The sequence below is a fragment of the Embiotoca jacksoni genome, unplaced genomic scaffold, assembly GCF_022577435.1.
Source record: "Embiotoca jacksoni isolate LCO1_2020_lvr unplaced genomic scaffold, fEmbJac1.0.p SCAF_2, whole genome shotgun sequence".
Classification (NCBI taxonomy): domain Eukaryota; kingdom Metazoa; phylum Chordata; class Actinopteri; family Embiotocidae; genus Embiotoca; species Embiotoca jacksoni.
Window position 1 is genome coordinate 10,385,378 of NW_027185340.1, and position 24,138 is coordinate 10,409,515.

General features: G+C 45.3%; 1 protein-coding gene across 4 annotated transcripts; it reads left to right on the top strand.

Moving 5' to 3' along the window:
• The first annotated feature begins 1,104 nt into the window (after positions 1-1,104).
• Positions 1,105-21,962, top strand: ccdc141 (coiled-coil domain containing 141). 4 transcript variants are annotated; one of them, XM_069154490.1, is made up of 26 exons: positions 1,105-1,183; positions 2,506-2,889; positions 4,256-4,378; positions 4,826-5,029; positions 5,422-5,515; positions 6,584-6,708; positions 6,920-7,066; positions 7,473-8,489; positions 8,632-8,705; positions 8,905-9,022; positions 9,387-9,506; positions 9,652-9,969; positions 10,660-10,860; positions 11,431-11,958; positions 12,268-12,444; positions 12,868-13,008; positions 16,131-16,271; positions 17,039-17,227; positions 17,336-17,519; positions 17,895-18,007; positions 18,571-18,717; positions 18,810-18,937; positions 19,216-19,459; positions 20,167-20,462; positions 20,624-21,373; positions 21,673-21,962. In XM_069154490.1, the coding sequence occupies exons 2-26, from the start codon at positions 2,782-2,784 to the stop codon at positions 21,899-21,901; spliced, it is 5,916 nt and encodes a 1,971-aa protein (XP_069010591.1). In that variant the 5' UTR covers positions 1,105-1,183; positions 2,506-2,781; the 3' UTR covers positions 21,902-21,962. The 4 variants fall into 4 exon arrangements, with proteins under 4 accessions (XP_069010591.1, XP_069010594.1, XP_069010593.1 ...); XM_069154493.1 differs by having other exon boundaries at positions 21,763-21,962; XM_069154492.1 differs by having other exon boundaries at positions 19,261-19,459.
• The last annotated feature ends 2,176 nt before the right edge of the window (positions 21,963-24,138 follow it).

The window sequence follows — 24,138 nt, forward strand, 5'->3', positions numbered from 1 at the left end:
GGAGTTAGTTGGAAACTCCAGTCAGAGAGCAGCTGACATGAAGCCGTGACGTCATCTGTTGCTCTTTGACCTGCTGACCTGAAGCCGAGAGTTCAAATTTCATTTGTTGCCATCTTGTTATTTTAGAGCCAGAAGTGACCATATTTAGATGAGCAGGGGAGGAGCCAGGGGAAGATCTGACTGACTGAGTTGAACCACAGTCTGTATTTAAAAGTGTTCATAGCTTCCAGGTCTGAAAAATGGTTCCGATGCAGATTGCCTTAATCTGCAATACCACCGAGTGCCACTGGAGGTTGGCTCCAAAAAGCTCCATAGACTCCCATTCAACTTCTCTCATCAAATACAAAGTCAATAAAATGTCTCCGGCAGTTATCTCGGTGTTGTTAGCTAAAGTCACTCCTTATTAGTTTTCTGGAGGTCCATCTGAAAATAATCCCTCATTCATTAGAAAATAAGCTTCAAAAAGACCTGTTTTTGGTGGCGTGTCTGTTTGATTGACAGGCCTGTGGTGCAGTCAGGTTAAAGCTATCGGTGGGCGAGACGTAGTATCGTCGGGTTTCCAATCAGATCGGTCAGATCCACCGCTAGCTCCTCCCCCAGCTTGTCCAAATATGGTCACTTCCTGCTCCAAACCGCTCCGAATGAGCAAAAGATGGTGACGGGACAGAATTTGAACCGGAGGCTTCATAACGTTCACAAACCCACGATGACATTACTGCTGGTTGCTGATTGGTGGGAACCTGAGGACACTATGCTCCGCCCACTGATAGCTGAAACCTGACTACTGCATCGAACAGACACGCCCCCAAAGACACCACTTGTTGAGGCCAGAGGTTTTTTGGCGCCGGCCCCTGGTGGTTTTTGGTGGTATAGAGTTTAAGGCCTTTTCAGACCTGGAAGCTACGAACACTTTTCTAACACTTTAACAGCTTCCTGTCCTGTCTGTTATTTACTGTCTCTGTGACCAGCGGTCCGACGGGTTGTGTTCATCAGGCTCATGTGTTGATGTGTTTACAGTGTGTGTGTTTATGGACGTCTCTGATAATCCACTGGAACCACATCTATTTATAACTCTCTCCTCCCCCTCAGCACGGCCTCCTCTCTCAGGGCTCCAGGCTCCAGTGGACCTGTTGGACACGTCCGGACCTGGAGGACATGTCAGGACCTGCAGGACCCGGTTCAGGTACATTTCTCTCTTTATAACAGACTATTAGAGGTGACATGTACACATTTACCTGAACACAGCTGGAATCATATGCAACACTCACCCTGATTATTAATGTCATAAATGAACTGTTAATCTTTAAAAACTGGCCTCATAGGAGATAAAATACCAAAATAGAAATGTCTGTTGTGTAAATGTTAATCTCTGAGTCATAAAGCGCTCTTCAATAACATGAGAGCTGCTGTGATTGGTCCAGACAGATTATTTATTATTATTATTTATTATCACTTTACTTCTTGCCTGAATGATCGTTGACCGTTTTCAATATCTCCATTCTATACTTTCAACATTTTCAATAATTCTACTGAAAAAGAATACATTACTTTGAATTGGTAGTAAAGAACTTTTCTCCTCTGAAACCAGAAGAACTGCAGAGAATCTCAACCAATCAGATCATTGATAACTTCTAAGACTGAACGTGCATCAGTGGACGGATCGCAGGTGTTTCTAAGTGTTGCTTCATACACCTGGAAATATGATTTGGTGTTCATGTTTTCTTTTGAACTGTAATAAAAAAAAAGAGTAAAGAAATAGAGACAAATTTGGTGGTGAGTCGCATGAGTCCAGCACATTAGCTATTGAGCTAACATTAGCTGGCGTTAATGTTTCGACTCACTTTCTCCTGCAAATGTGTTCGAAGGTAAATGTGGAGACAGATTATAAATGTTGAAGGTCAGTGAGACGACTGGGTTGTAACGATGAAACATTTTAGATTCCCAACAGGTGCTCAGTGTTGGCTTGATTTGGTGGTCTTGACTTTGCTCGTCTAGACTTTGCTGCTCTAGTCTTTGCTGGCCTTGACTTTGCTGGTCTTGACTTTTCTGGTCTAGACTTTTCTGGTCTAGTCTTTGCTGGTCTAGTCTTATGGTGGTCTAGTCTTTGCTGGTCTAGACTTTTCTGCTCTAGTCTTATGGTGGTCTAGTCTTTGCTGGTCTAGACTTTTCTGGTCTAATCTTATGGTGGTCTAGTCTTTGCTGGTTGAGTCTTTGCAGGTCTAGTCGTATGGTGGTTTAGTCTTTACTGGTCTAGTCTTTGGTGGTCTAGTCTTATGGGGGTCTAGTCTTTGCTTTTCTAGTCTTATGCTGGTCTAGTCTTTGCTGCTCTAGTTTTATGGTGATCTAGTCTTTACTGGTCTAGTCTTTGGTGGTCTAGTCTTTGGTTGGTCCCAGCGTGCCCCGGCTTGTTGAGTACTTGGTCGCTACACAAACTGGAGCAGAACTGTATGTGGAACCCTTTTGTCTTAACTAATGTTGCTGATTGCTGATCTGTGTGTTCTGTAGGAGGTTCTGATAAGGTTCTGCTGTCTGGACTGGTCGTACGAACCACTAACGGGTTCAGCTTGAGGACCTGCTGGTGGAACCTCAGATCTTCTTCAAACCAACGTTGGGTCACGCAAGGTAAATAAAAGAAGAAGAAGAAGAAGAAGAAAAACTGGAGTATCAGTTTGATGAAGAGCTCCGATGAGAATCAATCACAGGTCAAAGAGAAGAGAAACGAGGAGCTGAAGTCCCCCGAAGGATCTGCGGCTCCTCCACAAGATCTGCGGCTCCTCCGTGATGAGAATAGGAGGAGACGGAAACATGAAGCCTCCTCGCTCCTCCACGGTGCTCAGCACCATCGCCGTCCAGGCCGGCCAATCACAGGTGATCGTCTCGGTACTGAAGGTACGAACTACCAACGAGAATTATAGTTTATAACCAGAATGGCTTCAAATTAGACCATTAGTTTTAACTTCAGCTTCAATTGTTTTTGGTCACTGTTAGTTAGCTGCTAGCCCGTTTTAGTTTACGGTTATCAGGTGTTATCAGGTGAGCCCCGACTTTCAGCTTTGTATTATTAAATATGATGTTACTTCAGTTTTATTGAGCACTTCGACTGTTTTGACTAAAGCTAGTTTTCACCCGATAGCTTGAACAGTGCTCTGATATACTTGTAGGTTAGTTTTGTGTTTCATTAGCTACAAGTCTGATTGTTTGAACTTTAGTTGGCAAATATGTTAAATAAATTAGCTGTTAAAATTAGCTTCTCCGTTTTCCGACATCTGCTTTGGTGTCTGCGTTATTTTTAACTTTTAACTTCACAGTTAAACGAGCTTCCTGTTAGCTAAATATGATCCGTGTCACTAGGAGGTGAGTTTCAGTGAGCTAACAGCTAACAACTAACAATTAACAACTAACAACTAACAACTTTGACATTTTAAAGTGAGTCTGGAGGTTGTTTCTGTCCGACTGTTATAGAAACTGATGAAAGCTGATACTGATGCAGCTGCAGCAGTGTGTGTGTGTGACCACGTGTCATGTCGAGTCTTTTTTGGTCAACATGCCAGAGATACTGTATCAACCTGAGGAATGCTGCAACACACACACACACACACACACACACACACACACACACACACACACACACACAGACACACACACACACACAGACACAGACACACACATACGCACACAGACACACACACACACACACACACACACAGACACACACACACACAGAGACACACAGACACACACACACACACACACACACACACACACACAGAGACACATACGCACACAGACACACACAGACACACACACACACACACACACACACAGACACACACACACACAGAGACACACACACACACACACACACACAGAGAGACACACACAGACACACACACACACACACAGACACACACACACACACACAGACATACACACAGACACACACACACACACATAAACAGACACACAGACACACACACACACACAGACATACACACACACACACACACACACACACACACAGACACACACACACACACACACACACAGACATACACACACACACACACACACACACACATACACACACACACACACACACACACACACACACACACACACACACACAGACACACGGTTTTCTTTAAACCCTCCTTGAAGGAACTGAAGTCTGAACACCTGAAAACAGCTTCTGGAAGTCATCAACTCATGTGACAACACTGTCCTACTGTGTGTGTGTGGGTGTGGGTGTGTACAGAGTGGGTCTCTGGTCCACCTCCAGCTGGTCCAGGTCCAACCAGGACTCTGTGAGATCGGATCGAACCAGGACCAGACCCTGACACTGATCCAGGAACAACAGCAGCTGTTGGACAAACTCAAGGTACACACAGACACACACAGAATACACAACAATTCAGCTGTTTTAAAAGAAACAGGAAGTGGAGGATCAATAATTCAGCAGCTGTCACAAATCAGAAATCTCAATTTTCTTGATTAAATAAAGTTCAAACTTTGTGGAAAGACAACCCTAACCCGAACAGTTTTAATGTTTAGTTTGTTTTTAACTCGTAACTTTCAGCAACGCATAAACTCAAGTTTAGTCTGAATTCACTATAGTCGTAAATTAATGTTAGCTTAAAACTACGAGAGTTTTTAGAGCGTGAGAATTTATAATGTTTTTCTACCACTTTAACCCTAACCCTAAGCCCCGGCGCCACCGAAGAGCTTTCTGACTACCTCAGAGGGCTCCACCAGGGATATGAGCTCTCTTTGACTTGTGTTCACGTTTCATTTCATCTGGTTGACAAATGATCTGCTGATCTTCTAGAAACATGAGCGGGAGGTTCTGGATGTGGTGAAGAAGAAACGACGGGAGGAGGGAGGGAGGAGGAAGATGAACCAGGAGGAGGAGGAGGTGTACCAGGCCATGGAGGAGTCTCTGAGCGGGGGATGGTCGCTGCTGCTCCGGCTGCTCCACAGACGACAGGAAGTCCTCACGTTGGCTTCAGACTTCTACCGCCAATCGATGGAGGTGAAAATATTCTCATCTGAATTTAATGGAGATTATGTCATTGTTTATATTCTCATTTAGAGTAGTCCGAGGAGCAGGTGTTACTTTAATTTAACATGTTTATGTTGATTCTAAATAAACTTCCATCAACTTCTACTGATCAACATGGACGTCATCAGTTAGCAACCTAGCAGGAAATACAAAGACATGATGATGGAGTAGGAGGAAGAGGAAGAAGGGGAGGTGGAGGAAGAGGAAGAGGAGGAGGAAGAAAAGGAGGAGAAGGAGGAGGTGGAGGAAGAGGAAGATGACGCTGGAACATCAATGTTTTCCTCAGACCTGTTATTAAATCACAAGTGAATTACAATATATTAACTGCCTGTCCTCCTGTCTGTCCTTCTGTCTGTCTGTAGTTTTCTGTGAGTATCTCCAGAGTTGAGGACCTTCAGATTGAACCAGATGACAGACTATCTGAAGTTCAGCTCACATTTGACTCCATGAGAAGAGGTAACCATGGTTACTGTTTAAAATATGAATAGTTATAGTCTATAAAATATGACTCATCCACTAATTATAGTCTATAAAATATAACTCATTCACTGGTTATAGTGAACTAGTTATGTGTGTAATCTGCCTCCCCATAAACCTGCTGCAGGATTAGAGGATATTTAAACTAGTGGACGCGAATCTAAACATCTGGATTTATGTCCCAGAATGTGAAGTGATCCAGATGTTTACAGACCTAACTGTCACAGGTTTAATCAGAGTGTGGTAGTTGGGATAGTTAGTTAGGTTAGCTTGGTTAGTCAGACCAGTTAGGATAGTTAGTTAGTTAGTTAGGTTAGTTTGTCAGGTTCGCTGGGTTAGTTAGTTACTGTAGACTGGTTTTAACTGGTTTTATCCAATCAGCAACCATCAGTGATGTCATCAACCATCAGTGATGTCATCGTTGGTTTGTGAACGTTATGAAGCCTCCAGTTCAGATTCTGTCCGTCACCATCTTTGCTAGTTCGGAGCAGTTTGGAGCAGGAAGTGACCATATTTGGACGAGCTGGGAGAGGAGCCAGTGGTGGATCTGACTGATGTGATTGGAAACTTGACGATACTACGTCCTGCCCACCGATAGCTGTAACCTAACTGCACCACAGGCCTGTCAATCAAACAGACACGCCCCCAAAAACAGGTTTTTGTTTTTGAAGCTTATTTTCTAATGAATGAGGGATTATTTTTAGATGGACCTCCAGAAAACTAATAAGAAGGACTGACTTTAGCTAACAACACCTAGATAACTGCTGGAGACATTTTATTGACTTTGTATTTGATGAGAGAAGTTGAATGGGAATCTGTGGAGCCGGAGGCTTTTTGGAGCCGACCTCTAGTGGCACTCGGTGGTATTTTCCGGTCGGTGGGTTAAACTGGGATCAGGTGATGATAAAGTGGTTTGTTGCTGGTGGACAGTTGCAAGCAGTTTAAACTGAACTGGTTGAAACTTGTTTTAAACACGCTGGTTTTAGTTTGAGGTTGTTAGTTTGATTCAACTGGTATGAACTGGTTGTCTCTGTGTCTGGACTGCAGATCTTCTAGGGAAATCCCTGCAAGTTTTAACCAGTAGCAACATCCTGCTGCAGAAACTGAGGCAGCTGCAGAGGTTCGAGGAGAGGAGAGGAGGACTACTGCAGGACGAGGAAGACGAGGACGAGGTGAGATGTGTCCGAACACATTTATCACCTCTTCTCTCCTCAACATGAGTGATGTGTCCTTCATCTCCAGTCGGACACTCATCTGAACTTCCTGTTCACCTCCCATCATCCTCTGTGAGGAGTCAGCTGACCGAACTGCTGCTCCTGATGGTGACGTGAACAGCCTGCTGCTGGTGGGAGTGATGATGGTGATGCTGCTTCCTCTTCCCAGAGTTCCCGGCGCAGCAAGGGGGCGATGCTGAGGCTGGAGGAGCTGGTGGAGGAGCTGCAGGACCGGAGGAGGAGGGCCGACTGGGCCGTGAGGCTGCAGCTACAGCAGGCGGAGGAGGAGGGCAGGTTCGGTCGCTCCGGTTCTGATGTAAGAGACGTGTTGACTGGTGACGTTAAAGAACAGCTGATCAGCTGTTCGTGTCCCCCCCTTAATGTAAACAAACAAACAAACATGTAAACATGCTTACAGACTGGTGGGATGACAGAACAACAATAAAACACTGATAGTAAATATTAATAAATGGAAATATTCAGTGAAACCACATAAATGAACAGCATGTCATCATATTCATCAACATGTTTAATGTTCTTCTGTAGAACTTTCATATTTTATCATGAAACAACCGAAAACACAAAAACAATCAGCTTCATTATTATTATTATTGCTATTATTATTGTTTTATTTATTACTATAATTTTTTATGTTATCTTATTATTATTATTATTATTATTATTATTATTGTTGTTGTTGTTGCTATTATTATCATTATTAGCATATTATTGACAAGATCCTGGACCAGAACCTGCAGCCTGGATCTGGATCAGAGGAAACCAGTTACCTGGATCAGAAAATCAGAAACTTAAAGTCTGGATCCAGATCAGACCTGCGGTCTAGAATCAGAGAAGAGCTAAAGTCTGGATCTAGAGCAGATGAGACCAGAAACCTGCAGTCCAGATTCAGATTACATGTGAAATCTGGACCCAGTTCAGAGGAAACCAGAAATGTTGACCTGCAGCCTCGATCCACATTAGTTCTGAAACCCAGGTCCGGTTCAGATGTGCAGCCAGGATCTGAATCTGACATGAAGTCTGAACCCAGATGGGAGGAGGACAGAGACCAGCGGTCAAGAACTGGATCAGAGGAGGACAGAGACCAGCGGTCAAGAACCGGATCAGAGAAGGACAGAGACCAGCGGTCAAGAACCGGATCAGAGGAGGACAGAGACCAGCGGTCAGGAACCGGATCAGAGGAGGACAGAGACCAGCGGTCAAGAACCGGATCAGAGGAGGACAGAGACCAGTGGTCAAGAACTGGATCAGAGGAGGACAGAAACCAGCGGTCAGGCACCGGATCAGAGGAGGACAGAGACCAGCGATCAAGAACCGGATCAGAGGGGGACAGAGACCAATGGTCAAGAACCGGATCAGAGGAGGACAGAAACCAGCGGTCAGGCACCGGACCAGAGGAGGACAGAGACCAGCGGTCAAGAACCGGATCAGAGGAGGACAGAAACCAGCGGTCAGGCACCGGATCAGAGGAGGACAGAGACCAGCGATCAAGAACCGGATCAGAGGGGGACAGAGACCAATGGTCAAGAACCGGATCAGAGGAGGACAGAAACCAGCGGTCAGGCACCGGATCAGAGGAGGACAGAGACCAGCGGTCAAGAACCGGATCAGAGGAGGACAGAGACCAGCGGTCAAGAACCGGATCAGAGGAGGACAGAAACCAGCGGTCAGGAACCGGATCAGAGGAGGACAGAGACCAGCGGTCAAGAACCAGATCAGAGGTACCCACCTGGTTTAATCAGCTGACCGACTGTAATGTTAATGATGTCACTTTAGCTTCCTGTTTTCAGTTCAAAGGTCAAACTGAGATATTATGGTCTGATGTTTATGACTTTCTGATGTAAATTATGTTTTCTGTCTCAGAGCGACGACCTCTGTTTGTCGGACGTCCACAGGAAACGGGAAGCAGCCAAGGGGCGTCGACCTGCTGCAGTCGGGTACGTTCACACCTGGAAACACTTCACATGATTGTTTCCGCCTGTTTTAGGAAACTTTCACAGGCTCAGTTACCGGACGTTGCCTTGCCGGTTGCCATGGAAACTGATAGACTCATCTTCACCTCATATGAACAAAAGGTTTCAGTTTGTTTTATCTGTGAGATGAAGTCCCAACAATGTCTTTCTTCTTCGTTGGTAGTGGGCAGAAGAGCATGCTGGGAAAGGACACTCCCAGGGGAGAGGGCCCTGCCCACCGTAACCTCCCGACCAATCAGAAGCAGCAGCTGCTAAAGTCGTTTGAACTCCTGTCAGAAAAGGTGACGTTTGTGTGTAGTTTACTTGTTGTTCCCTCTGTGTTGCAGCCTGGATGCACAGCCCTGAACCTGAACCTAAACCTGAACCCAAACAAACCTGAACCTAAACCTAAACCTAAATCTAAATCCAAACAAACAAACCTGAACCTAAACCCAAACAAACCTGAACCTAAACTTAAACCTATACCCAAACCCGAACCTGAACCTAAACCCAAACAAACCTGAACCTAAGCCTGAACCTAAATCTAAACCTAAATCCAAACAAACCTAAACCTAAACATGAACCTGAGCCTAAACCTAAACCTGGACCTAGACCTGAACCTGGACTTGGACTTGGAGTGACTGTCAGTGTGTTTGTGTGCTGCAGGTTCACAGCTGGATGCAGCAGAGCAGCAGAATTCTAACAGACACACCTGGAGGAGGACGACACCTGGAGGAGGCAGAACACAGTCTGAACACATACCTGCTGCTACACACACAGGCTCAGGTACACACACAGACACAAGCTATGTAACATCAGCTCCTGCTGCAGTTTTGGGTCCAGTTCTGTTTCCAGTTCTGTTTCCAGTTCTGTTTTCCAGTTCTCGTTCCAGTTAGTCCGGTTCTGCTGCAGTAACTCTGTTTGTCTCTAGTCTGCAGGCCACGATGCAGAGAACCTGCAGCAGATCCTGGATCAGCTCCGAACCCTGCAGAACCCGCCCAGCACACAGCTGACCCATCTGAAGGCTCTGACAGAGCAGCTGAAGAGAGGCAGCACTGGCGGCACACCCAGCAGAACCAGCACCGCTCGCTCCAATCCACTTACAACTCACCCCACTGGTTCACTGAGTCCAGAACTCGCTGGTCGAGTCGATCTAGTTCTGAAGGACCTGCAGAACCTGAACAGGAAGATCGAGTCCAACCTGCAGCTGCTGCAGCCCTACGTCACCTTCCTCAGAACCGCACAGCAGGTAAGAGCTCCAGAACCACAGCCAGCAACACTCAGAACCAGATTAACCAGAACCAGGTGACCCAGAAGCAGATCAACCAGAACCAGGTGACCAGGAAGCAGATCAACCAGAACCCCGTGACCGGGTCTCTACAGAGCTGCTGGGTCATTCACTCAAACTAAAACATGATTATTGGGACCCTATTATTATTATTATTATTATTATTATTATTATTATTATGCATCATTTACAGAAACAGCCCCAGTGGCGCCACCATGTGGTCAATTGTTATACTTTGATTTTTGGTGAAGTTTTGAACTGAAGGTCTTTTTTCTGAGAATTCTTTGGATCAATACAAAACGGTATCAGGTGGTTCTGGTTCTGGTATCAACACCACCTGAAGGACTAGCGGTTCTGGTTCTGTTCAGGTGTTTGTGAAGAACCCTGAATTTATTTTGATCTGTCACAGTTTTATTATCAGAGTTATAGAACTACATGTGAATGAAACTGAAGGAAGAACAGAGTTAATAATCATAACAAAGAGACACAGGAAGTTTAAAAAGAATGTCTCGCTCACTATAAAAGAAACGTGGTGAATAAAATAACTCGGGTTCTGATCCACGAGGCCCAAATTCTGCTGCTGGTCCTACAGTAACATTCAGAGTCCAGGGAGTCACTGAGCTGCTTCCTGATGGTCCTCCTGTTCTCCAGGTGGAGGAGAAGATGGACGAACTGAGGGAGGTCTACAGGAGGAGACTGGAGGAGGAGGAGAAGGAGAAGGAGGAGGAGGCGGCCATCAGCTCCAGGTTACCAGTGAAAAAGAAGCAGGTGGACACCTGCTGGCAGGAAACGCTGCAGAGGTTCCTCACTACTGAGGAACTAGGAAACAACTACCTCCATACCGTTACCACGGTAACCAGGCCACCGGGGTTCAGAAGGAATAGTTTTTGTTGACATGACATGAAATCAGATGATGTGAGATGAGTCATGGAACGATATGACATCAGATTGATAGAGACGACATGAGATGAGCTACAGTCCATAATGTCTGTCTGTGTTGGAGATGAAACCAGATGAATTATTAGACATGACATAACCAGACATGATGACATTAAATACCAGATTATTAGAGGAATGAGACGACAAGAGAGGAACTGACCTGAGATCAGAGTATGTGAGATTACAGGGAGTTAGATGAGTTACTAAATTCATATGAAATGAGTTGGCATGAAATCACAAGAACACGCAGCATGAGATTACATGATATCATTATAAAATCACCTAACTGAACATAGAATCACATGACATGAGATTATAGCACACAAAATGACACTTAATGAAATTAATGACATGACATTTCATGATGTATGACGTGACGCGACATGATGTGATGACATCATGTCGCATCATATCTTGGCATGATGTGACGTGAGGTGAGGTGAGATGACATGAGATGACATGTGACATTTCTTTCTCTGTCAGCTGTCTGGATCTGGACTGAACCTGCAGTCTGTGGTTTCGGTGGTCCAACAGACGATGGAGAGACTGGAACGGACCAAACAGGAGGTGAACCAGCTGAGGATCCAGATCCAGCAGCACGAGGAGGAGGAGCAGGATGAGGAGGAGGAAGAGGAGCAGGAGATGGAGGAAGAGGAGGAGGAGGATCTGAGAGGAGTCCAGGACAGGGTGGAGGATGAGGAAGAGGAGATGGAGGAGGAGGACGACGAGGGGGAGGGGGAGGGGGAGGGGGAGGAGGAGGACAAGGAGGAGGACGAGGAGGAGGAGGAGGACCTGAGAGGAATCCAGGACACGGTGGAGGATGAGGAGGTTGAGGAGGAGGAAGAAGAGGAGGAAGAAGAGGAGGAGGGGGTGAAAATGGAGGAAGAGGTGAAGGAGGAGGAGGAGGAAGAGGAGGGGGAGGAGGAGCTCCATCAGAGAGTGAAGAACCAGAACCATCAGAATGAGTCCATCCTGGTTCTGACCAACAGCTTCCACCTGTCAGTGAAACAGGTGAAGACGTTTTTTATTGAAATTATTTAAAAATAAACTTTACAACAGATTTGAATAGAAATGATGAACAGATATATATATAAAAAAATAAAAAAAAATAAAAATCTGAAATCAGAGACAAACACATTAAATTAATAAACAGTTCAATAATTCAGTGATCTGTTAAAAATAATTTACTGTGATTAATGTTAAGAATGAATGAAGTGATGCTGGACCTCAGAGTGAGGGAGAGACAGCGCCCTCTGTGGCCACAGTCAATATCACATGACTCTATACAGATACACGGTTTACCATACTTTGTGTGTCCAGCTGGAGGCGCTGATCCACTCAGAACCATCCGCTCCTCTAACGGGTCAGACTGGGTTCTATGGATCCACTGAGGCTGAGATGAACCGGCTCAGAGAGGACCAGCTGCAGATCCAGAACCTGTTCAGAACCACTTCAGAACTGAAGACCGACATCTGCAGAATCATCAGCAGCAACAAAGTACACACGCACACACAAACACGCAAACACAAACACACACATATATATACACACACACTTTACTCAAGTACTACAGTCCCCTGTTACTACCATCACTTGTGTATTATTACTGCGTGCGGGATGTTATGGTGTATTATTACTGCGTGCAGGATGTTACCGTGTACTCTATATACTGTGTGCAGGATGTTACTGTGTATTATTACTGTGTGTAGGATGTTACCGTGTATTATTACTGCGTGCAGGATGTTTCCGTGTATTATTACTGCATGCGGGATGTTACCATGTATTATTACTGCATGCAGGATGTTATGGTATATTATTACTGCGTGCAGGATGTTACCGTGTACTCTATGTACTGCGTGCAGGCTGTTACTGTGTACTCTGTACTACAGTGGTGGGTGTGTGCTCTTCCTGCTCCGTCAGAGTGCAGCCGGTTGGCGGGTGGAGCAGCTGGAGGCTCGTCTTCTCTCTCTGGACTCCGTCTGCAAGTCGCGGCTGAACGAAGCAGCTCGACGTGAAGAGAAGCTGCTCAGACAGAAGCTGCTGCACGATGACATCAGCCAGGTGAGGTCACTGAGCAAGTAACGCTTAGCCCCGCCCACATCCACGTATTCACTCACTCTGTGAACACTAGAAGGTAAAAAGTCTAGATTATGAGATAAAATGTAAAATTAATGAGATAAACAAATGTGATTATTTCGAACAGCTCTTTCAGTTTTAATATTTTATTGTTAATCATCAGAAGTCTGTCAGATTTGATGACTGCGTTGTTTTCAGAAACACGTCCTGATTGTTATTCAGTCGTTGGACCAGCAGAGGGAGCTGCTGATAGTCTGTACATAACTTTAACACATGTACTACTTTTCCTCATCATTATTAACATGTAGCTTCATGGTGTTTGTCTATTATTATTTCATCATAATTCAATTTAAACCCAAGAATATGAATGAATTATTTACTGAGTAGAAACTCGTGTGACTTCCTGTATATATTTATCGGTTTGATTTCCCGTCACACCGTACGTGTAGAAACTGTCAGTTAAATTATTATATTTAATATGTCAGACTGAGTTTAACCTCCACAGCTGCTGTGAGTTCAACTCTTCAGTCATCCTGAGGTCTGACGGCTGTGATGGAGGCGGCCGCCTGCTCTCTGTCTCCTCAGTCTAAATATAATTGATGGCAGCGAGATGCTTTTAGGTTTTACTGGAGTCCATAAAGTCTCTGAGCTGCAGGACTGAACTGGACCTGATGGTTGATGGTGGAGAGAGACGAGCTGTGGAGGGTTAGAGACAGTCAACAGTCAGCAGCTGCAGTTCCTGAGGACCACTAGGGGCTGTCTCCATAGACTCCATCTGTAGTACCACTGAGGACCACTAGAGGCCGTCTGTGTCATTAAATAAACTTCTTCTGATCAGTGTTTCCCTCTGGAAATAATTCATCATTCATTACATATTAGGACTCTAACACAGGTATGTTTGGGGCGGGGCTGGTTGATTGACAGGCCTGTGGTGAAGCCAGGTTTCTCCTATACGTGGGCAGGGCTAAGCGCCTTGCTTCTCCCCAGCTCGTCCAAATATGGTCACTTGTGGCTCCAAAATAACAAGATGGTGACGTCACTGCTGTGAGCAGCTTTGTTAAACATGTTAAACTTTTTAGAAACAGCTTTAACGTTGTCATATTTACAGTCAGAGTTTCTTTGTGTTTGTTTCTTTAGTCTCTGAGCTTCTGTCTCATGTTGTTTTGCTGTTGGACTCTGAGCGTCTCGTAGACCGTCCCTCTGATGTGTCCGTTAAATGTTCAGCTGCTGCCAACTGATCATCAAATGATACTTGGTGTCTCCAGTTAAAGATGGAGCTGAGCTCTGCAGCCAGCTGTGTTGGCACCCCCTTCAGGTTAACCTGTGAACACCACCTGTGTGTCACTGAGGAGCAGCTGCAGGCGGGATGACATGCAGATCAGAAATACAGGCACAGTCAGCTGATGGGAGTTTCCCATCATGCACCTGGTGCTGCGTGTCAGTGGCGAGCTGAAACATTCAGCAGCTGCTGGAGAGACTGAGACAGGATTAATGAAGCATCAGGTGGCTCCTAATGAGACGCGGCGTTCAGTTTTTATTAACTGTCAGAGATTTATTTGAACAACAAACAGACTTATTTCATGTGTGTGTGTGTCGGTACTTCTCTGTTTTATTAAAACTGATCCAACAAATATTTAATCTATGACATGTTTTCCTCTCCACGTTGTGTTGATGTTCAGGCTGCTGCACTCATCGGCTCTACAAAACGTCAGTAGCTACAGTCCTCTGCTGTCCTTCTGATGGACTGTGGGATTTGAACCGACAACCTTCTGATGTACCTCCTGGTACTGACTGATGGTTAAGTCTTCCTGGTCTTTGTAGTTTTCTGCAGGTTGTGGTTCTCTGGGGTTCCCCGTGGGTTCTTCTTGGCACCCTGCTGGTTCAGGACTGTTCTGGTTCTATGTGGTCCTCCTGCAGGACTACTGACCCAACTCCTGACTCTTCCCCCTGTGGTGAACTCACTGTGTGACCTCCTGGTGCATCCTGGGAGTTTATCCTCCACGGGTGACAGAGACTCAGTCGGTCCTCCTGTTGGACGTCTCGGTGTGGACAAGTGTCTCGCTCAGCTGTCCTCGGATGACAGATCGCCACCCGACACTGCTGCTCCTGCAGAGACAGAAATGTCCTGCAGCTCTAAAAATAATCTAATCAAAGCTCCGTCTGCAGCGACAGAGAGCTCACTGATCCAAACCCAACATGACCCAACCCAACAGAACCCAACCCAACATGACCCAACCCAACAGAACCCAACAGAACCCAACCCAACAGAGTCCAACCCAACAGAACCCAACCCAACAACCCAACCCAACAGAACCGAGCTTGTTCTGAACAAAGACAACGTCCACAAAGCAGCACAGAGACATGAAGAGACAAGAAGACGTCGCATAAAGACGAGGTTCAGACTGGATGGATGAAGAGTAGCTCAGCTCTGCTGCCAGTTTGTCTCCTGGTGGTCACTCGCAGTATTGCAACTTAAAAAAACCTGGGGCCCAAAAAGCTGTTAACAGGTTTATTTTCAGGGAACATCTCTTCTTCATACAACCATCAGATCAACAGGACACTCCCACTGGTTCTGGTCCACAGAAGACCAATCCCACGGGCTTTGCTGACTCTGTAACTAGAGCGCCACCATCAGGTCGAGGTGTCATCACGCCTCTGGCAGCACCGCGAGGTTTCATTGTGTCGTTGGTTCTGCAGGTGTTTATTTACCCGAGAGGAACATCCTGTCTGAACCACAGCAGGTCAATCACAGTCAGTGGGTTCGTCCTCCGGGGACCATGAGTGTAGTTGATGAGTCCCAGTGTGGAGCTCTGTGGATCAGAACCGTCCTGCAGCGTGGAGTTCATCATTGAAAGTAGAAAACATCCAGAGCCATCTCATCTTTGTTTCATGTGAAGAGAATAAAGTTCAACTTTAATTTGAACATCACACTTCTGACTTTAGGGAATTAAAAAATATCAATATTTTAACATCTTATTGATGTGATTCTTTTTTATTTTATCCATGAAGAATCCATGAAATCATAGACTGACCTGTGGAGTCTGTTTCTATTAACAGCAGGTGGAGGTGTGACACTGAAAGCCTTCTTCTCTTCTTTTATCTCTCAGCTTCGAGACTCCTTCAAGGAGCTGAAGAATCGCTTCAGCAACCTGAAGTTCAACTTCCTGAAGAGGAACGATAGGACCAGGAACATGAAGGCCGTCCGGAACCAGCTGCAGCAGGTGGAGTTGTACGAGGAGAAGATGCAGGTACGTCCAGCCCCGAGTCGGAGCTCAGGAGTCAGGGAGCGACGTCACAGGTTCAATTCCACCTGGAGACGTCAGCTGCTTCATCACTTGATCAGGGTTGGAGGGTCTATTCGGATCCACCCAGGGACCGAACATGGACCTGAGACCTGAGGCAGTGAAACTCATGTGATTACATGTGAAACCCACGTGATTATATGTAAAACTCATATGATTATATGTGAAACTCACGTGATTATATATGAAACTCACGTGATTACATGTGAAACCCACGTGATTATATGTAAAACTCACATGATTATATGTGAAACTCACGTGATTATATGTGAAACTCACGTGATTACATGTGAAACCCACGTGATTATATGTGAAACTCGTGATTATATGTGAAACCCACGTGATTACATGTGAAACTCACGTGATTATATGTGAAACTCACATGATTACATGTGAAACCTATGTATGTTTTCTGAATGTTTTTGTTTATTTCTGGATGCTTTTTATTTGCTTTGTGGGATATTTTGTGTTTGTTTTCTGTGATTTTTGTTTGTTTGTTATCTGATGTTTTTTGTTTGTTTTCTGGATGTTTTTTGTTTGTTTTCTGGGATGTTTTTTGTTTGTTTCTGGATATCTGTTGTCGGAGATGTTTTTTGTTTGTTTTCTGGATGTTTTTTGTTTGTTATCTGGGATGTTTTGTGTTTGTTTTCTGGATGTTTTTTGTTTGTTTTCTGGGATGTTTTTGATGGTTTTTGCTCTGTCTGGTCCTGCAGGTGCTCAGGGAAGGTGTGCAGGGCGTGACAGCCCGGCTGGTGTCAGAGGTCAAAGATGGGGGCGTGGCCCGGGAGGTGGAGGACGCCGCCAACCAGCTGCAGAGGCAGATGGGAGAGTTTGAACGAGGTGTGTGTGAGCACAGGAAAACTCTGGACATGACATGCAGGCTGCAGGAGGCCATAGAGGAGGTGAGGGAGACTCTTATTGTGGTAGTACTGAATCCAACAGGACTGTTGATCATCCTATTGACCAGGGATTGATGCCCCTGTGTGATCGACATGCTGCTCTGTGCTCAGTATCAATTCTGGTGTGAGGAGGCGAGCGCCACCATCGCTCGGGTCGGGAAGTTTTCCTCGGAGTGTCGCAGCACTGAAGCCGTGTCCGTCCTCTACCGGCAGTTCGAAAAGTTTGTGTGGCCGACGGTTCCTCAGCAGGAGGAGAGGATCAGTCAGATCAGCGAGCTGGCCGTCAGGCTGCATGGTGGGTCACTGCTCACACACGCTTTATTCTGAAAAGACCTGGTGAACATCATCCATGTTTCACACGTGTTCACTTCAGCTGGAGTCAACCATGCTCTTTTATTTATGATATTTAAACCAGTTTATCCAATAATTTCATCTTTGTAACTGTTTATTAAACGCTTTTGTGTATTTTCACATTTTATGTTTCTTTTACTTTGACATGACTGACAGCTGGAGTTGCTCTCTGTCCATCACTTGCAGCACATTATTTAAAAAAGACATGTCTCCACAGAACCTCTCACTGATGACATCATCATATGTTCAAAGCAGCTTCACCACACAGCTTTAATAACCCTTTACAGTACTGATGGATGATGGAGTATGTGTGTTTCAGGGGTGGAGGAGGGCCGGCGCTACATGGAGAGGACGGTTGGTAAACACTCGGAGATGGTGGCGTCCATCAGACAGCTGAGCGATGGGCTGATGGAGCTGGAGGCCAAACTGAAGGTGACGACAGGAAACACATGAACAGCTGATGAAGGTCGAGCTCCACGGAGCCGATCCAGTCTGGACTCTAATGTTCATTTATAACTTTCTCCATTACACTCACCTTCACAGACTCACATTTACCTGACGTAGAGGTGAGTCTGTGTTTACGAGATAATAATAACTAAATAATAACAATAGACCAAAGATGTTTTGATGGATTTACAAACCAACAGCAGCTCTTATAAACTTCTAATGTCACATGTTTCTACCCGATCAGTTGTCAAACACTGAGAGCTTTGATACAGACTTCAGTTTCTGATAATGAAATTTTTTTTTTCTCCATGGAAACAAACAGCAGGGGGTGCAGCAGAGAGGGGATGCATCTCATATTTTAATCAGGGCTAAACCACAGACTCCTCTCTGAAAACATGAAGTGTAATACCAGCGATGGCCACTAGGGGCTGGCTCCAATAGACTGATATATCAGATAACTCTGGACATATAAACAGTAACACGGTACTACCTTCATGTTGTCAGACAGACAGTGATTACATGACCTTTGACCTCTGTGGTGTTTTCAGCTGCAGAGTCTAAAACAGCAGCAGAAGGAGAAAGAGAAAGAGATGGAGGAAGAAGAGGAGGAGCAGAGGAGGGAGGAGGAGAAGAAGATGAAGAAGAGAAAAATTAAGCAGAGGGATAACCGGCTCTCTCAGGAATCAGCTGACATGGTGACATCACCACAGACATATAAAGAATCAATAAAACTCAGAGATGATCCTCAAATGTTATTCAGATGGTCTCATTTGTCCTCTGCTTCCAGTACGAGCTGAAGGAGACAGGCCACACCCCGGAACTGAACACCAAGCATGATGGGAAGGAGGTGCCTGTGAAGAGGCAGACTGCAGCCAATAGGAAGCCTCGGTTACAGACTGTGGTCTCAGACGGCAGGTTGGTACTTCCTGGTCCCCAGAGGACGGGCCCTGCAGTCTCCATCACCAGAGCTGTTGGGATTCATCCTCTGGGAGCATGACTTCATTTCAGTCTCCATCACCAGAGCTGTTGGGATTCATCCTTCGGGAGCATGACTTTATTTCAGTCTCCATCACCAGAGCTAGTTGTTTAGGTTAAACCAGAATAAATGTGTCTAATCTGATGTTATTATGAATCCAACCTTCGTCTGAGGTCTTGAATATGTGTTAAAACCCTGGACGTTGTTTCTCCTCCAGCCCCCCACAGCACCTCCTCACCTCCTCCTACTGCTCCTTCTTCAGCCTCTCCTGCTCTCCAGCCGAGGTCAACCGACGGGTCCACCCCATCCACAGCCAATCACAGTCAGCCTCCACCGAGCCACTGGCCACGCCCCCTCTGCCCGTGATCGATCCATCGTTCTCTGACATCTGGAGGGAGTTTCAGAGGAAGGAGGAACAGCCGACTTCCACTTCCTGTGACTGGAACACGCTGCTGCTGCAGGTCAGTGGGCGTCCTGAGAAGCCTAATGGTATTTTTATTCAGTTATTTTAGTCTAATGGTATTTTTATTGTTATTTTAGTCTCATGGTATTTTTATTCAGTTATTTTAGTTTTATGGTATTTTTATTGTTATTTTAGTCTAATGGTATTTTTATTGTTATTTTAGTCTAATGATATTTTTATTGTTATTTTGGTTTAATGGTATTTTTATTGTTATTTCAATCTAATGGTATTTTTATTCTTTTATTTTAGTTTAATGGTATTTTTATTGTTATTTTAGTTTAATGGTATTTTTATTCTGTTATTTTAGTTTCTAAAACACAGCATCTACTTCTATCTCTACGCAGATGATACTCTGCTATGTGTAAATAAAGCCTGACTCCTGAACTCTACTGGACTTTAGGTTAGGTTAGGTTAGGTAGTTACTTTATTAATCCCCGAGGGGAAATTTTTTTCGCTACAGCAGCATACAGAAGCAATAAGATAATAATAGAAAAGCAATAAAATAGCAGTAAAATAGCAGTAAAAAATATTTGATATTAAATATAAAATGCACAGTATATACAGTACAGTATATATCTGTATATATTATATACAAACAACCATTTAATTAGTTCTACTGGACTTTATTTAACTTCCTGTTTCATGTGACGGGAAGTAGCGAGCTGCAGTGATTCATCCGTCTATCACTCTGCCCTTTTTACCCAGGATGCATCAGGGGGAGGGCTGAAGCTGCTGCAACAGGAAGTGATGACGGACGACTCTCTGTCCAATGATGAATACGAGTGTCCGTCCCCTGACGACATCTCGCTGCCGCCGCTGGCAGAGACACCCGAGTCCAACACGGTCCAATCAGACGTGGAGGACAGCTTCTGTTTCAGTGTCCACGTCCAACAGGACCAGGTCCTGTCTGAACAGACCGGGACTGGCTCTGGTACCAGTGCAGTCCGACAGCAGACAGAGAGCTGTCCAACTCCTCCTACGAGTCTTCAGACCAGGAACAGGTCTGTATCAAGTCCTTCTCTTGGTGGTCTGTGGATGTTTGAGGCCTCACTCATTTAAACCCAAAGCAAGATGGAGGACTGAAAACGTGACACAAAAAACCAGGAGAGGAGGAGGACAGGAGGGTAAAGGTCACTGATCCATCCTCTGTTGTGTGTTTCAGGTTCAGATCAGAGTCTGCTTCATCTGTCCAGAGCCCAACAATGGTCGCTGCTCTGAGCCTGACCAGCATCCTGAAGACTGCAGAGACCGGAACAGCTGACCCCTCCCCTCCGAGGGCAGAGCCCCCTCAGAGGGCCGACCCCCCTCCGAGGGGGGCCCACCGTCAGATAGCGGAGCCCCCTCTGAGGGCAGCGCACCCTCAGAGGGCGGAGCCCTCCCTGGGAGACCCTGAACTGAGCCCCCCCCTGAGCTCCAGGATGGACCGCGGTGTCACTGAGAGTCCTTCACAAAGAACCAGTGATGCACCAAAACCTGCAGAGCTCAGTCAGGTTTCTGGTCCTGAGGCCCATCGTCCCGGTCCAACCCCTGATTCCAACACCAGGACCCTCCAACACTGCCCTGCTCCTCCTCCCTCCGTTGTTCCTCCTCCCCCTGAGCCTCAGACCTCAGCTAACCTGCATGCCCACCCCCCTCCCTCTCCCCCTCATCTACTAACTTCGGACCAGTGCCCCGACGTCTGTCTGCCGCTGGCCATCCGAGAGGAGATCAGGCTCACTCCTCAGATCCGGGGGCCCCCCCTCCCTCCTCCTCCTCCTCCTGGTCCTCGGGCAGAGTCTCTTCCCCAGGGAACAGCCTCTGGTCCCGCCCCCCCCTGCCTCACAAGGCCCCTCTCCAGAGCCTCCGTCATGGAGGGCTGTCCAGTGACGCTGGAGGTGGAGGTGACGGGACACGCTGAGCCCACACTCACCTGGTGGGTAGCATACAACCAGCTACACAAAGACGCACCCTAACTACACACTCACTGCACACTCACTACACTCTCACTACGGGAGGAGAAACAGGGTTGAAGCCATCGTAGCAGCATGTTCAACATGTTGGAGATGAAGGGATGTTTTAAAGTGTGTTTACTTATAATAATTAATAATGGATTAAGGAGGTCTTCTGTCGATGGTTCACTGTGTTTCTGTGTCGATGACAGAACGAAGTGAAACCAGGTTCTGCATGAACTCATGAAACTGAATCACATCATTTATTATAACATGATGTTAGTGAGATCATCTGCTGGCAGTCTGGGATCCTGTGGTGGATCCTGTCTGGATGCCTCCCCTGTCTGACCTCCTGTCATCATGGTCGCTCCAGGTCTACAGACGAGGCCCGGGCTGCCCCTCATCAGGACTCTGGTACCAGTGGCAGTGGGAGGTGGGTCAGTGCGGACTGGCGGACCTGGTTGGGGACTCTGTGTGTTCTGCTGTGGCTGCTTTACCTGATCCTCCTCTGAGTCATCATGTTGGTAATCAATAATAAATATGAATAAAGCAAACGTATTGTGATCCTTTCAATGAATGTGTGTTATTGACTGTCAGTGACTCTTGTCGTGTCATCATTATTTCATGTGGTTGAATTATTCATGTTTCAGGGCTTAATGGAGTTTATTGTTTTAATAAAACTAATCCATAAGTGAGTTCACTTGTTAAAGCAGTTAGATTAAAGTTTGCTTTAAATAATTTATAAATGGTTTCATTAACAAAAATGGATCAATAGATGTCAGAGGACCAGCAGGAGGCCCCATTTACAGAAGTCATCCAAGGTCATCCTCCTATTAAACACTTATACTATTTTATTTTTCTGAATTAAATTTATTTTTTGGGGTTATAAAACGCCAAATCCCAACATAGATTATTTAAAGAATTTAACAGCATTAAAATCTTTAAATCTTTTGTCATCATTCAACATTTACTGAACCTGTTGGTTCGTTATGTTCATTGGATCCAACCTGGAGCGTTTTCAGTCATTAGTGCGGCCTGCAGATCAGGTGTCCACAGCTGTTCACAGGTGTTTGTGTGACTCGCTGTTCTGAACAAACATTAATATTCCTCTCCGGTATCGGCTCAACACTGGATTCAGACGTCGGTCAAACATTTTTATCTCAGCAGGCAACCGACGACATCTGGATGATCACGGAGGTGTCATCATGAAGCTTTGATCGGATTCAACAAAAAGTTGAGTTAAAGAAGTGCTTTTATCTTCCAGTGGAGGACCGTTAATCCACTGGACCGGTAGATGAGTCTCCGGATTATAAATGGACCGGTAGACAAGTCTCCAGATTATATACGTTCACCTGCTGATGTCAAATAACGACGTGACGTCATCACCGTTTACAAAAAAGCAGCTGTGACATCTGATGTCTGACTGACGGGTGAGAGGGTAATATCTGACAGGTAGTAAAAGTACATGCATGTAGTTAAAGCATTAACTGTAAAAGTACATGTAGTTAGAGTATCAACTGTAAAAGTACATGTAGTTAGAGTATCAGTGGTAAAAGTACATCAAGTGAGAGTGTCAGCATTAAAAGTACTGTGTTCCTGATAAGTCTTTGATTGACAGGAGCCGCTCTTCCAGCGGAGCAGCGACCTGATTGGCTGGTCCGGGTTATGACAGGAACCAGAGGAATGCTGGGAAACTTCAGCTGGTGAATCAGTCCGATGAGTCCACTGAGAAACAGACAGTTCAGAAGCTACCTGAGAATCTGTCTGATTTTAGGTTTCCTCCAGTATCACAGTAATCAGTGAGGTTGGTATGATTATCCATGACGCACTGCAGACAGGAGCTGCTCACACGCAGTTCTGCTGCTTTAAAGGGCCAGTTCGTCTAAATGTGGACAGTTCCAGGATTGAACTGACTCAGAGAGCAGCGGTGACTCTACGACAGCGGTGACTCTACCACATGACAGTACAGAGATTTCAGGCTGCTTTTAAATTCAGTATTCAGTATTAGTGTGTAGTATTAGTGCATAGTAGTATTGTGTGATATAAGTGCGTAGTATTAGTGCGTGACATTAGTGCGTAGTATTAGTGCGTAGTATTTGTATGTGACATTAGTGCGGTAATATTTGTTCGTGACATTAGTGCGTATTAGTGCGTAGTATTAGTACATAGTATTAGTGTGTGATATTTGTGCATAGTGTTTGTGCGTGACATTAGTGTGTGACATTAGTGTGTGACATTGGTGCATAGTATTGGTGTTTTTAGGTTTTTTTCAGTTGTTTTTATGTGTTTTCAGGTGTTTTTAGGTGGTTTCAGATGTTTTTATGGGTTTTTAGGTGTTTTCAAGTGTTTTCAAGTGTTTTAAGGTGTCTTCAGGTGTCTTTAGGTGTCATTAGGTGTCTTTAGGTGTTTTAAGGTGTCTTTCTGTTTTTAGGTTCAGAGGTTCAAAGATTTTTTTATTTAAATCAGAAGCTTCATCTGAACGAAACTTTAAAATCTTTCAGTTAATCAGTGAAGTTTCCTCTTCATGTGAAATATGTGATGAGTCAGTGATTGAACGAACAGTGGACGGTGAGCTGTTGGTAAAGAGTTCTTAAAGCTACACAGTATTTCCTTCATATTGATCATGTGATCGATCAGTGGATCAATCAATTAAAACCCTCCTGATTCTCTCTGATCATCAGGATGGGTCTCTGTTCTCTGACAGGTGGAACAAGTTTCATAAAATGTCTGCTGTCCTCCCATGATGCCC

Excerpts from the sequence above, each read along its gene's own strand:
- ccdc141 (XM_069154490.1), top strand. The coding sequence starts at position 2,782 with ATGAGAATAGGAGGAGACGGAAACATGAAGCCTCCTCGCTCCTCCACG. Across the intron at positions 9,023-9,386 it reads TTGAACTCCTGTCAGAAAAG|GTTCACAGCTGGATGCAGCA; the intron begins GTGACGTTTGTG and ends TGTGTGCTGCAG. Across the intron at positions 17,520-17,894 it reads GCTGGCCGTCAGGCTGCATG|GGGTGGAGGAGGGCCGGCGC; the intron begins GTGGGTCACTGC and ends TGTGTGTTTCAG.